Here is a 15,044-nt window from a genome sequence, read left to right as displayed (position 1 = left end):
AAATCCACAAAGTCTCTTATGTAAGACGATCCAATCCCACGTGTATGTTCAAAATCACAGTCCACCTTCTTTAGACATGAGAGACATGCAGACACCACATGACAATTCCACCACTATTCACAATGCGGGCATACCAGATGTATTGGATCCAAACGAATATATATTCGAAGGATCACAAAGGCTTGTGTAGTTTACATAAATTCGCAAGGATGAACTCTCCAGGGAAATTTCAAACACGAGCGTTCCACTCATATACTGAACAATAGGTTATCTCCAGCTATATAATCCAGCTCAAATTGTTGGATACCTGGCAGGAATGGTAGAGGGTCACTGCAGGGGCCTTTCCACACGCAAAGCAACTGTGGAAAACTTCTTCATACTGTTCAGATGGAGCTGCAGCTCATCAATGAAGACAACGATGGCATAGGGAGAGCGCTAGGTAGCTACTTATTTTTTTAGGTTCACCGCCAGGTTTTTATAGCGCTAGGTACCCCCATATACTACCCAATAACGGTTTTAACCCCCTGATTGCCCCTAGTTAACCCTTTCACCCCCTTTTGCCAGTGTCACTAAGCAATCATTTTTCTGATCGCTGCATTAGTGTCACTGGTGCCGCTAGGTAGCTAGTTATTTTTTTTAGGTTCACCGCCAGGTTTTTATAGCGCTAGGTACCCCCATATACTACCCAATAATCGTTTTAACCCTCTGATTGCCCCTAGTTAACCCTTTCACCAGTGATCACCGTATAAGTGCCACTGGTGACGCTGGTTGGCCAGTTAGTTATTTAGGTTCCCCGTCAGGTTTTTATATAGCGTCAGGGACCCCCATATACTAACTAATAAAGATTTTTACCCCCTGATTGCCCCTAATTAACCCTTTCACCAGTGATCACCGTATAAGTGTTACGGGTGACTCTGGTTAGTTAGTTTGCTTTTTATAGCATCAGGGCACCCACCATTTATTCCCCAATAAAGGTTTAACCCCTGATCACCCGGCGGGTGATATCAATTAGGTTTTAGGGTCAGGGTCTGCGTCGACCCAGGCAGCGCTAGGTTAGTGCCAGTACCGCTAACATCCATGTGCAAAGCATAAACCTCCCGTAGTGGTATAGAATCTGAACAGATCAATATCTGATCTGATCAGATCTATACTAGCGTCCCCAGCAGTTTAGGGTTCCAAAAAAACGCATTGTTAGCGGGATCAGCCCAGATACCTGCTAGCACCTGTGTTTTGCCCCTCCGCCCAGCCCACCCAAGTGCAGTATGGATCGGTCACTGTCACTTACAAAACACTAAACGCATAACTGCAGCGTTCGCAGAGTCAGGCCTGATCCCTGCGATCGCTAACAGTTTTTTTGGTAGCTTTTATATTTAAATCCTGAAGGCAGTGCTTGGTTTTCGGGGTCCCGTACGTGGCTAGGCTCCCAAAAAGTCCCCCACATGTGGTATCCCCGTACTCTATTTTTTTAAAATATTCCTGCAACTTGTGGCAAAATCTAAATATTTCATGGACTCAACATGCCTCTCAGTAAATAGCTTGGGGTGTCTACTTTCCAAAATGGGGTTATTTGGGGGGGGGGGGGGGGTTTGTGCTATTTTGGCATTTTATGGCCTTCGAAACTGTGATAGGTAGTGAGGAGTGAAATCAAAAATTTGCACCCTTAGAAATCCTGAAGGCAGTGATTGGTTTTCGGGGGTCCCATACGCGGCTAGACTCCCAAAAAGTCCTACATATGTGGTATCCCCGTACTCAGGAGAAGCAGCAGAATATATTTTGGGGTGCAATTCCACATTTAACTATGGCATGTGTGAGCAATATATCATTTAGTGACAACTTTTTGTAAACTTTTTTTTTGTGTCATTATTCAATCACTTGGGACAAAAAAAAAAATATTCAATGGGCTCAACATGCCTCTCAGCAATTTCCTTGGGGTGTCTACTTTCCAAAATGGCGTCATTGGGGGGGGGGGGGGTTTTGTGTTATTTTGGCATTTTATGGCCTTTCGAAACTGTGATAGGTAGTGAGGAGTGAAATCAAAAATTTGCACCCTTAGAAATCCTGAAGGCGGTGATTGGTTTTCGGGGTGCCGTACGCGGCTAGACTCCCAAAAAGTCCCACATATGTGGTATCCCCGTACTCAGGAGAAGCAGCAGAAAATATTTTGGGGTGCAATTCCACATATAACTATGGCATGTGTGAGCAATATATCATTTAGTGACAACTTTTTCTAAAAAAAATTTTTTGTTTAATTATTCAATCACTTGGGACAAAAAAAATATTCAGTGGGCTCAACATGCCCCTCAGCAATTTCCTTGGGGTGTCTACTTTCCAAAATGGGGTCATTTGGGGGGGGGGGGGTTTGTGCTATTTTGGCATTTTATGGCCTTCGAAACTGTGATAGGTAGTGAGGAGTGAAATCAAAAATTTGCACCCTTAGAAATCCTGAAGGCAGTGATTGGTTTTCGGGGTCCCGTAGGCGGCTAGACTCCCAAAAAGTCCCACATATGTGGTATCCCCGTACTCAGGAGAAGCAGCAGAATATATTTTGGGGTGCAATTCCACATATAACTATGGCATGTGTGAGCAATATATCATTTAGTGACAATTTTTTGTAAACTTTTTTTTGTCTCATTATTCAATCACTTGGGACAAAAAAAATATTCAATGGGCTCAACATGCCCCTCAGCAATTTCCTTGGGGTGCCTACTTTCCAAAATGGGGTCATTGGGGGGAGGGGTTTGTACTGCCCTGCAATTTTAGCACCTCAAGAAATGAGATATATTTATGAGGCAGTCATAAATTAAAAGCTGTATAAATTCCAGAAAATGTACTCTAGTTTGTAGATGCTATAACTTTTGCGCAAACCAATAAATATACGCGTATTGACATTTTTTTTACTAAAGACATGTGGCTGAATACATTTTGGCCTAAATGTATGACTAAAATTTAGTTCATTCGATTTTTCTTATAACAAAAAGTAGAAAATATTTTTTTTTTTACATTTTTCAGTCTTTTTCCTTTTATATCATAAAAAATAAATATCGCAGAGGCAATCAAATACCATCAAAATAAAGCTCTATTTGTGGGAAGAAAAGGACGCAAATTTCGTTTGGGTACAACATTGCATGACCGCGCAATTACCAGTTAAAGCAGTGCAGTGCGAAATTGTAAAAAGACCTCTGGTCCTTAGGCTGACAATTGGTCCGGGGCTGAAGTGGTTAAAAAATGCCTGGTCATCCTGCCATAAAGGTCTTTATTTGGGCCTTTAACAGTGGGCCCTCAAAAATATTTTATTGAAACCACTTAAAGTGTTTGCTAACCCATCTATATAAGATTATGCCAGCCCCTCTATTAGAGGATGTGATAGCACACTATGTCAGTAGTTTTGAAAAATTTGTGTTCTAAATGCTTTACAACTCCGATGGATTACTTCTGCGGGTGGGGCCATGATCTCCCTCTGACATCAGCTGGGGTGATCACATGGCCACTCTTCTCCTCTGCTGAAACAGAGGGAGATGACAGGCAGGAAGGAGGAGTGAGGGGGAGAGGAAGAGTTCTGAGAGGACAGATAAGTATGATGCAGGGACGTACTGAGCAGCCCTGATTTTCATGGTAAGGGCACAGCGGGCATACAGTAAGTGCCAGGTTCAGGGTTTTCTTTTTTTTTTACAGTTTGGGGGGGGGGGGGGGGGGGGAGATTACACAGAACAAGCACTGTGCTGTGCAATGTGCTTTAAAGGACCAGGATCTGTATCCTACACTTTAAGGAATTAAAGTCTACTAATGACACTTGTTGAAATCTTTTTTTTTTGCTCTAAAATTACTTAGAACCCCTAAACAGTATATATACTGTATTTATCGGCATATAACACACACTTGTTCCCCCTGAAAATAGGGGGGGAAATCACGAGTGTGTGTTATACGCCAACAGCGTACCTCAGAGGGGAAATGAGTGCCGCCGGGATTCACCGAGCCCTTATCTCCTTTCCACTCGGCTCTCTGCTCAGCTCTCACTCGGCTCTAACTTGGCTCCCACGTCAAACATACAGTACCACCTCCACCACCGGCATTGGACCAGTGCTCTGTCTATCACAGGAGCTGGTCCAATAACAATGGCAGAGGTGGGGCTGTGTATGCGACTGCCGTCTGAGAGCCCAGTAAACAGATGACATGTTACGCTTTAAAATTGCAAGCACTGAAGGAATGGTGACAAACTACAGTACTTAAAAATCTTAATAGGCTACGTTTAACCACTTACAGACCACCCACCGTCATCGTTATATGTCGGTACTTTCAAGAGGGATATCGTTGTTATGGCTGCAACTAGCTATCATATGCCCAGTATCCTCTTCTTCATCGGGCGGTCCGCTTTCAGATAAACGTAGTCTCTGGATTCACAGCAAAATCACATTTATCGGCGGCGGAAGAGGGCCCCCCCGCCATGTCCGGCGCCCTCCGCCACTTACCGGACCCATTGGTAGTGGCGGAGGTTATTGGGTCCTCTTCCGTGTGTGGTATGGCGATAAGTGAGGTGAAGATGGCCCCCACCTGTCTCCATACCATTGCAGGGCAGAAGCAACATCAAAATGTCACTGCCGCTTATAGCTCTTAGCCCTTGTACACACGGTTGGACATTCCGACAACAAAATCCGTCGGATTTTGTCCGAAACTTGTGTTGCATACACGCGGTCGGACAAAGTTGTCGGAGAATCCGAGCGTTCAGAACGTGGTGACATTATTTTGTTACGATGGGACTACGTTCAGGCTAGTAGCCAATAGCTTTGGTCTAGGAATTTGATCTGAGCATGCATGGCACTTTGTCTGATCGTAATTCTCTACAAACGATAGGACAAAGTCCCATCAGACCATGTTGTCAGAAAATGTTATAGCCCAGCTCTAAAACTTTGTCGGTCGAATATTCCCATGGAAACAGTCAGATGGAGCCCACACACGGTCTGATTTTTTCTGACAACACGGTCCGACATTTTCTGTCAGAATGTCCGACCGGCTGTACAAGGGCTTAAAGAGACTTTTTTTGTTTTCGGAAATGACATTTTTTTTATTACATTTTAGTGTAAATATGAGATCTGAGGTCTTTTTGACATCATATTTAAGAGGTCCTGACAAAAAAAATGGTGTCACTTTTATTCCTATTACAAGGAATATAAACATCCCTTGTAATAGGAATAAAAGTGACACCATTTTTTTTTTTTCAAAGAACAAAGTGTAAAAATAAAGAATAAAAGGTAAAATAAATAAGAAAAAAATGAATACATTTTTAAGCGCACCCTGCCCCGCTGATCTCGCGTGCAGAAGCGAGCTCATACGTGAGCAAGTCTGCAGATGAAAACAGTGTTCAAACAATGCATGTGAGGTATCACTGCTATCGTTAGAGCAAGAGAATTAATTCTAGCCCTAGACCTCCTCTGTAACTCAAAACGCGCAACCTGTATAATTTTTTAAACATCGCCTATGGAGATTTTTAAGCGTAAAAGTTTGTTGCCATTTCACGAGTGGCGCAATTTTGAAGCATGACATGTTGGGTAGCAATTTACTCGGTGTAACATTATCTTTCACAATAAAAAAATAATAATAATAGTGCTAACCTTACTGTTATCTTTTTTTTCATTCAAAAACGTGTGCTTGTAAGACCGCTGCACAAATACAGTGTGACAGAAAGTATTGAAACTACCGTCATTTTATTCTGTAGAGTGTTAGAAAAAATATATATAATGTTTGGGGGTTCTAAGTAATTGTATAGCCAAAAAAAAACATTTTTTAACTTAAAATACCAAATCTCAGAAAAAGGCTTGGTCCTTAAGTGGTTAAAAATGTTTACCAGTTTACCGGTTACCAGTTTAGAGTTACAAAAGGAGGTCTTTTGTTAGAATTATACATGCACAATCATTTATAAATGCTGTAAACAAATCAAAACAAATATCTTACCAAGCACTGGCTGAGAAGTTCATAATCAAATATTTCCATTTCATACTGCTCTGTCAATTGTTTGCACAGAGATATTGCTTCCTCCCACATCTGTAAAGCAATATAATGTAATAAAATGTTAAACTCTACTCTATAAGTAATTGGAGTAATTAAATAGTTATAACTAGAAATGGGCAAATCTGCCTGGTTCATTTTGCTGGGGATTCTTCATTTAAAATTCGTAAAAAAACTCAAAAAGTAGCACTTCATCCCATTGCAGTCTATGAGATGCTGGGCAATGTTTAAATTATATGCTTGGGAGATGCCTTTATCATATCAAAAGCCAAATATTACTATGTATAAATATTAGTCTTTTATTGTAAAGGGACTGGCTTATTCAAAAGCGTCCTTTTTGGTCCTCCCAAGCCAGCTGAACTAAGCTCAAAGGCCAGGCAGTAAATTACGGTTACAAAGAATCTGATCTGGAAAATTCTGGTATTAACTGCTCATATCTAACACAAAAGATTCAATCCTTAACTCAGTGATGGCGAACCTTGGCACCCCAGATGTTTTGGAACTACATTTCTCATGATGCTCTGGCACTCTGCAGTGTACTGGAGCATCATGGGAAATTGAGTTCCAAAACAACTGGGGTGCCAAGGTTTGCCATCACTGCCTTAAAGCGGTAGTAAACCCGCACATTTTTTTTTTTTAAACCTGCAAAGCAAAAGGCATAATGAGCTAGTATGCACCGCATACTAGCTCATTATGAAATACTTACCTTAGAACGAGGCCCCGACATCTGGCCCGATCCACGCCGAGGGAGCTGACATGCTCCCTCGACGTTTCTTCCGGGTATCGCGGCTCTGGCGCTGTGAGTGGCCGGAGCCGCGATATCGTCACTCCCGCGCATGCGCGCGGGAGATTTCATTCCGGCCGCCGGCCACTGCCGGATTTTCAGGCCGAGAATCCCCTTGTGCGCATGTGCCGCTGCAGTCAGCGGCGCATACCGAGGGGGATATCTCCTAAACCGTACAGGTTTAGGAGATATTTTTTTTACCTACAGGTAAGCCTTATTATAGGCTTTCCTGTGGGTAAAAGTTTAAAAATCGAGTATACAACCACTTTAACCTAAACCCAAGTTATCACAAGTGATCACCGTGTCCTCTCTAATCACATGGTTTTGTGCATTGAAAAAATAAGCCTAGAGATCAAGCACCATTTCACGAAAACATCAAGATAAAAAATACAAACAAAAAAAATAAAAACACATACAAGCATACCCCACTTTTAAGTACACAATGGGGTTTATTTACTAAAGCTGGAAAGTGCAAAATCAGGCTCACTTCTGCATAGAAACCAATGAGATTCCAGGTTTTATTACAAAAGCATAATTGAACAAGCTGGGGTTAGAAGCTCATTGGTTTCTATGCAGAAGTGAGCCTGATTTTGCCCTTTCCAGCTTTAGTAAATAAATCCGATTGTGTACTTAAAAGCAGGGTGTGCCTGTATACATGTATGTGTACTGATTGTTTTATCAATCACTATGTTTTCTCACTGCAAAAACAATGGTATTGGTGTTTGATTTTTTTTCACAGTAAGAAAAAAGGCAGAAAATAGTAATACAATTGTAAAGAGAAAACAGAAAAGAATGTATGTGCTCCTTTAACCCCCCTAGCGGTAATCCCGAGTCTGGCTCGGGTTGGGATTTTACTGACAGGAGCGGTAACCCCGAGCCAGACTCGGGATCGCATCGCTGGATGTAGGGGAGGACACAGTGAGAGTTACTTACCTTGTCCCCTGGATCCAGCGATGTCCCCCTCGCTGTGTGATCGAGCTATCCTCCGCTCGATTCACAGTGTCGAATGCCGCCGAGCTCCGTTCCCTGTGGCATTACGGCGCACGGGAGCGGAGAACGGCGGCAATTTCAAAAAAGTAAAAACACACACAGTACTGTAATCTTACAGATTACAGTACTGTATTAAAAAATACACACCCCCTTTGTCCCTAGTGGTCTGTGCAGTGCCCTGCATGCACTTTTAAATTATAAATACTGTTTTTTCTGCCTGAAATTTGGAGATTGTCCATAGCAACCAAAAAGTGTCCCTTTTTCAGTGTTTTAGGATTTGATTGCATTATTGAATATATTTTTTATTATTCTTTATTATATTATAAACGTTATCATACCCGGGATGTCTGCTAGACTCTGGTTTGAACAGATTTAAGAGAGTTATTCCTAAGAATTACAGGACTACAATATAAAACGCCAAATTTCCATGCAAAATAATTGTACCACTTTCAGCACCTAAATCCAGACTGAATCATACCACCAGGGAGGTCAATACCCTAAGCTGAGGGAACATTAATCTACATACACTTTGCATTTTTTCAGTGGATGCAAAGTGTTTTCTTTTTGGAAATAATGCAATCACTGCCCCACCTCTCCACCTCATCATATCAGAAAAGGAATTCGTTGAGGAAATGGTCATTATTCCCTGAACGGTGTCGTGCCAAGCAGGTGACCTCCTATATTCACAATGCAGCAGGGCAGCCAGGACCTGGAAAGTAGATTCCGGCTTCCATGGGAATGGTATGGAACACACATACTTACATTGGTCCAAGCTGGACCAATGTACTGTAACTATGTAAAAATTGCCATACCTAAACTTTAGTTTTAAGCTAAAAAAAAAATGACTTCATATATCAACAAGGCTTTCCTTTGACCCTGTTTTGTGCAAAAATTATTTTATGTTCATTTGTTTTTCAATCTCTAGACAAAATGTGTAATGAAAATTGGTCACTTTAATTGTGCATTAAATAATAGTATTCTGCTTGTATAGTAACTGTTATGATGGTTTATGGCCACAGAGAAATTACAATAAACATATCAGGGTAAGCATTTTATACTAAACACTAAAAAGGTCAATATTTTATACTAGTCATTATAACTAGCATCCACATTTCATACCAATAATTATATGAAGTAAAATATTTTATTACCTATGCAATCTAGCATGCCCTATTTCATCCTTTAAGTATTTGCTATTACAGTGCCTTGCGAAAGTATTCGGCCCCCTTGAACTTTTCAACCTTTTGCCACATTTCAGGCTTCAAACATAAAGATATAAAATTTTTATTTTTTGTGAAGAATCACCAACAAGTGGGACACAATTGTGAAGTGGAACGAAATCTATTGGATATTTTAAACTTTTTTAGCAAATAAAAAACTGAAAAGTGGTGCGTGCAAAATTATTCGGCCCCTTTACTTTCAGTGCAGCAAACTCACTCCAGAAGTTCAGCGAGGATCTCTGAATGATCCAATGTTGTCCTAAATGACTGATGGTGATAAATAGAATCCACCTGTGTGTAATCAAGTCTCTGTATAAATGCACCTGCTCTGTGATAGTCTCAGGGTTCTGTTGAAAGCGCAGAGAGCATCACGAAGACCAAGGAACACACCAGGCAGGTCCGTAATACTGTTGTGGAGAAGTTTAAATCCGGATTTGGATACAAAAATATTTCCCAAGCTTTAAACATCCCAAGGAGCACTGTGCAAGCGATCATTTTGAAATGGAAGGAGTATCAGACCACTGCAAATGTACCAAGACCTGGCCGTCCCTCTAAACTTTCAGCTTAGACAAGGAGAAGACTGATCAGAGATGCAGCCAAGAGGCCCATGATCACTCTGGATGAACTGCAGAGAACTACAGCTGAGGTGGGAGAGTCTGTCCATAGGACAACAATCAGTCGTACACTGCACAAATCTGGCCTTTATAGAAGAGTGGCAAGAAGAAAGCCATTTCTCAAAGATATCCATAAAAAGTCTTGTCTAAAGTTTGCCACAAGCCACCTGGGAGACACACCAAACATGTGGAAGAAGGTGCTCTGGTCAGATAAAACCAAAATCTAACTTTTTGCCCACAATGCAAAACGATATGTTTGGCATAAAAGCAACACAGCTCATCACCCTCAACACACCATCCCCACTGTCAAACATGGTGGTGGCAGCATCATGGTTTGGGCCTGCTTTTCTTCAGCAGGGACAGGGAAGATGGTTAAAATTGAGGGGAAGATGGATGCAGCCAAATACAGGACCATTCTGGATGAAAACCTGTTGGAGTCTTCAAAAGACCTGAAACTGGCACGGAGATTTATCTTCCAACAAGACAATGATCCCAAACATACAGCAAAATCTACAAAGGAATGGTTCACAAATAAACGTATCCAGGTGTTAGAATGGCCAAGTCAAAGTCCAGACCTGAATCCAATCGAGAATCTGTGGAAAGAGCTGAAAACTGCTGTTCACAAACGCTCTCCATCCAACCTCACTGAGCTCGAGCTGTTTTGCAAGGAAGAATGGGCAAGAATTTCAGTCTCTTGATGTGCAAAACTGATAGAGACATACCCCAAGCGACTTGCAGCTGTAATCGCAGCAAAAGGTGGCTCTACAAAGTATTAACGCAAGGGGGCCGAATAATTTTGCACGCCCCACTTTTCATTTTTTTATTAGTTAAAAAAGTTTCAAAAATCCAATAGATTTTGTTACACTTCACAATTGGGTCCCGCTTGTTGGTGATTCTTCACAAAAAATAAAAATTTTATATCTTTATGTTTGAAGCCTGAAATGTGGCAAAAGGTTGAAAAGTTCAAGGGGGCCGAATACTTTCGCAAGGCACTGTATATGGTATTTTGAGAGATGATATACTTGATATAGCTTGATTTGACATACATAAAGCACATGAGAAGATAACTCACCTTTCCTTTGTCAAAGTATCCAATGATGACTTCATATAAATTTTCTTTTAGCTGCCGTTGGGTTTGTGAACTCTGGAATTCTGTCTGCAACACCTGAGACGAACACTGTTCATCTGACCACTTAAAGAAAAATTATATTTTTATGTTACAAGTTACAACAACATGGAGCAAGGCAGAACCCAAAGCATCTATTGATACGGTAGTCAGTGGCGTAACTAGAACCTTCAGGGCCCCGATGCAAGAAACCATGAAGGGCCCCCCTGAACCCCAGCCAGGGCCCTTCCCTCCGAGTCTGGCGGTGGAACTCCAGGGCGTGGTCACAGGTATGACCTTTGTGAGCCCTGTAGTTTCACCACTGGTATCAGTAGTTTTTTTTATTTATTTTTTTACATTTTTAGGTGCCCCATTGGGGGACTGTCCCTAGGCAGGATTGGGTCCCCGTCCCCATAAGAGATGAGGTCCTTTTCTCCAGGGCAGATGAAGTTACTGCCCCCAGGTGAGAAGGGGTCCCTGTCCTCAGGGGAGGTGGGGGTCCCTGTCCCCACGTGAGAAGGGGTCCTTGTCCCCAGGGGGATATGGAAGGGGTATGTAATAGTGTGTGCTAGCTGCCTATGCTGCTGCTGGCCATATGTAGAGGGAGCTGCATGGGCCCCCTGCATCACAGGGCCCAGTTGCGGTCGCGACTGCTGCACCCCCTATAGTTACGCCCCTGACGGTAGTTACTTTAGTGAAACAAGACATTAGTGAAAAAGTGTCTCCAACTCTACCCAGCTAGAGACTGACCTGACTTTATAGCGAAAAAGACAAAAAAAAAAGAATTACTAGCATCAGCATGCATTATAAGACCACCATCATATATACATATGTTATGCAGTAATATATCATGCATGGGGTGGAAATTAACATCACCTTTTACAAAACCGAAGAAAACAAGAAAAAACACTGTTTACCTTTTTTTACCCACATGCAGGACAACATATGGTCCAAAATTAAATTGGTGCTCTTTTGCTTATTTTTTAAGTTTATATTGCTGCGCAAACAAGAATGTCCAGACTTCAAAATAAATAAAGCGTACAGGAATTATTATTATTTTTTTAAATCTTCCCCAATACAAAAAAAGTTACACAAAAATATATAACAAAACAATCATGTTTCCGAAAAACTGCCATACTAAAAAATAGTTAAAGAAAATTCTTGTGGCCACAATGCATGTGGCAACAATGGACTGTTCAAAGTATGAATGTTTGTATAGACTTGTCATCCATAGCATAAACCTAGGAAACTCAAGTAAGGTCTAAAATATGTGGCTCAGCTCTTCAATACCGCATGTTCATATAGCTTAGTAATAAAGTGCAATCATGCACATAGAAAGCATGCATACTGTATGTAGTGCAATTTCCACCATGATAAAGCCTAATGAGTAACCTCTCAATCATCATCATAAATCTAGAACCATGAGTTTAGCCTGTATATGTGTATATTAGCTTATAGTGCATGCATAGCACAGCTGCAGGAACAATCACATATCAATGCAAGCAAAAGCAAAGCAGTATGTGTTAGTATTCTCTTATGAACAAGCAGATGCTATAGAAGATTAGTCAGTTTGTAGTCATTTCAGTTTAAAAAGAAGAGCAGTGCTTCAGCACTCAAAGTCATCATGTTAGTAAAACTCTGCAGATTTATTAAATTCATTATGCATAAATAGTGCAAATTGAAGCATAGGTAGAATCAGCTGAAGAATATAGAGCATTATTCCCACATATTTGGTTAGTTCAGTGTGATCATAATGTATATTGCATATTAACCATAATAAATCCACTTCAGTATAGTTCAATGAATGTGGCATCCCTCCACAGCTTAAAGAAGCTGACAGACAAAGTATGGATAGATCTGTGCAAAAAGAAAAGCTCTGAATTCATTCATAGATGTGTTCTCCCATGAAGCTAAGTATGTCATTCCTTGAGATGAATTAGCCATCATAACTTTTTGTATTACCTTGTATGGGAACCCTAACTGTAAACTTCTAAAAGCAAGCAAAGGGATGTAAATAAATAAATTAATGAATACTCCCTGCCAAACTGAATTTTTAAAAAACATTTGTTTGCTATGGTACAAAAAAATTCTGTGTACAGAACAAAAAGAAGTTCACAAAGATTCCCTCCCCTGCTCTACTAAATAGTATTGTTGCTGCTGTCCTCATTGGGGATACATCTTGTAATACCCTTTGACTAGGACAAGAGGTAAGAAGAAAGATTCTCAACAGGGATATAGACAGCAATAAAGACCCGAGAGTGGTCCCCGTTCTGATTAAAAACTAAATAAAATGAACATGATTGTTTAAAGTGATTGGAGAGGCTTGTGTTTCTTTTTCAAAAAATAAAACCGTTATACTTATCTGCTCTTTGAAATGGTTTAGCCCAGAGCATTCTCGAACATCCTCTTCTGAGGTCCCCTGCTAGAGCTCCCCCTTGCTATGGGGTTGGGATAAGCCGAACACCCCCCGTTCAGTTAGCACCAGAGCACGCGAACAGGCAAAAAATGTGTTCAAACATGCAAACATCGTTAAAGTCTATGGGACACGAACATGAATAATCAAAAGTGCTAATTTTAAAGGCTTATAGGCATGGTATTGTCATAAAAAGTGTTTGGGGACCTAGGTCCTGCCCCAGGGGACATATATCAATGCAAAAAAAGTTTTAAAGACGGACGTTTTTCGGGAGTAGGGATTTTAATAATGCTTAAAGTGAAACAATAAAAGTGTAATATTCCTTTAAACTTCGTACCTGGGGGGTGTCTATAGTATGCCTGTAAAGGGGTGCATGTTTCCCATGTTTAGAACAATCTGACAGCAAAATTACATTTCTAAAAGAAAAAAAGTAATTTAAAACTACTCGCGGCTACAATGAATTTCGATCTGCAATACACATAAAAAAAGTTCATTGATAAAAATGGCATTGGGATTTCCCCACAGGGAAACCCCGAACCAAAAATTAAAAAAATTATGCGTGGGGGTCCCCTTAAATTCCATACCAAGCCCTTCAGGTCTGGTATGGATTTTAATGGGAACCCTGCACCAATTTTTTTTTTAAATGATGTGGGGCCCCCCAAAAATCCATACCAGACCCTTATCTGAGCACGCAACCTGGCAGGCTGCAGGAAAAGAGGCGGGGACGAGAGAGTGCCCCTCCTCCTGAACTGTACCCAATGCCCGGTGGTTGTGGGGGTCTGCGGGCGGGGGGTTATAGGAATCTAGAAGCCCCCTTTAACAGGGGGACCCCAGATCCCGCCCCCCCTGTGTGAATTGGTAATGGGGTACAAATGTACCCCTACCATTTCACAAAAAAAGTGATAAAAAGGTTAAAAAAGACGAGAGACAGTTTTTGACAAGTCCTTTATTAAATTCTTCTTCTTTCATCTTCCTTCTTCTGGTCTTCCTTCTGTGTTCTTCTTGTTTCTCCAACTTCTTCTTCTCCATCTTCTTCTTCTCCATCTTCTTCTTCTCCATTTTCTTCTCCATCTTCTTTTCCATCTTCTTCTTCTTCATCTTCATCATCTTCTTCATCTTCATCTTCTTCATCTTCATCTTCTTCTCCATTTTCTTCTTCATCTTCATCTTCTTCTTCTTCATCTTCTTCTTCATCTTCTTCTTCCTCCGCTCTTTTCGTCCTGCATCTTGCTCCGGCTTCTTCTCTGCACCGTCCGCACGATCCACCCCTGTGGGAGTCTTCAGCCGTGTGACACTTGGATTCTTCTGACACTTCTTAAATGTAGGGCGGGGCCTCCCGGTGATCCCGCCCTCCTCTGACATCATGGGGAAAGCCATAAGGAAGTCCACATGCATCAGAGCAGGGCGGGGTCACTGGGTGGTCCAGCCCTCCATTATTTAAGAAGTGTCCGAAGAATCCAAGCGTCATATGGCTGAAGACTCCCACAGAGGCGGATCGCACGGAAGGCGTGGAGAAGAAGCCGGAGCAAGATGCGGGACAAGAAGAGTGGAGGAAGAAGAAGAAGATGAAGAAGAAAATTAAGAAGAAGATGAAGAAGAGGATGAAGAAGAAGATGGAGAAGAAGATGGAGAAGAAGAAGTTGGAGAAACAAGAAGAACACGGAAGGAAGACCAGAAGAAAGAAGATGAAAGAATAAGAATATAATAAAGGGCTTGTCAAAAACTGTCTCTTGTCTTTTTTAACCGTTTTGTCACTTTTTTTGTGAAACTGTAGGTGTACATTTGTACCCCATTACCAATTCACACAGGGGGGTGGGATCTGGGGGTCCCCTTGTTAAAGGGGGCTTCTAGATTCCGATATGCCCCCGGCCCGCAGACCCCCACAACCACCGGACAAGGGTTGTGGGGATGAGGCCCT

At 41.5% G+C, this 15,044-nt stretch overlaps 1 protein-coding gene across 2 annotated transcripts in view; it reads right to left on the bottom strand.

Annotated features, from left to right (window-relative positions):
* Positions 1-15,044, bottom strand: part of DOCK2 (dedicator of cytokinesis 2) — a 513,334-nt gene that overhangs the window by 173,514 nt on the left and 324,776 nt on the right. For both annotated transcript variants that reach the window (XM_077473501.1, XM_077473502.1), the window contains exons 38-39: positions 10,681-10,800; positions 5,947-6,036 (exon numbers count right to left, since the gene is read on the bottom strand). In XM_077473501.1, the coding sequence (XP_077329627.1) occupies positions 5,947-6,036; positions 10,681-10,800 (210 nt within the window). The remainder of the gene's footprint in view (positions 1-5,946; positions 6,037-10,680; positions 10,801-15,044) is intronic.

Source organism: Lithobates pipiens, unplaced genomic scaffold (assembly GCF_037356315.1).
Source record: "Lithobates pipiens isolate NorthernLeopardFrog02 unplaced genomic scaffold, aLitPip1_a1.2 Scaffold_8, whole genome shotgun sequence".
Lineage (NCBI taxonomy): Eukaryota > Metazoa > Chordata > Amphibia > Anura > Ranidae > Lithobates > Lithobates pipiens.
Note: the sequence above shows the minus strand (reverse complement) of the source record. Positions and strands in the feature narration are given on the sequence as shown.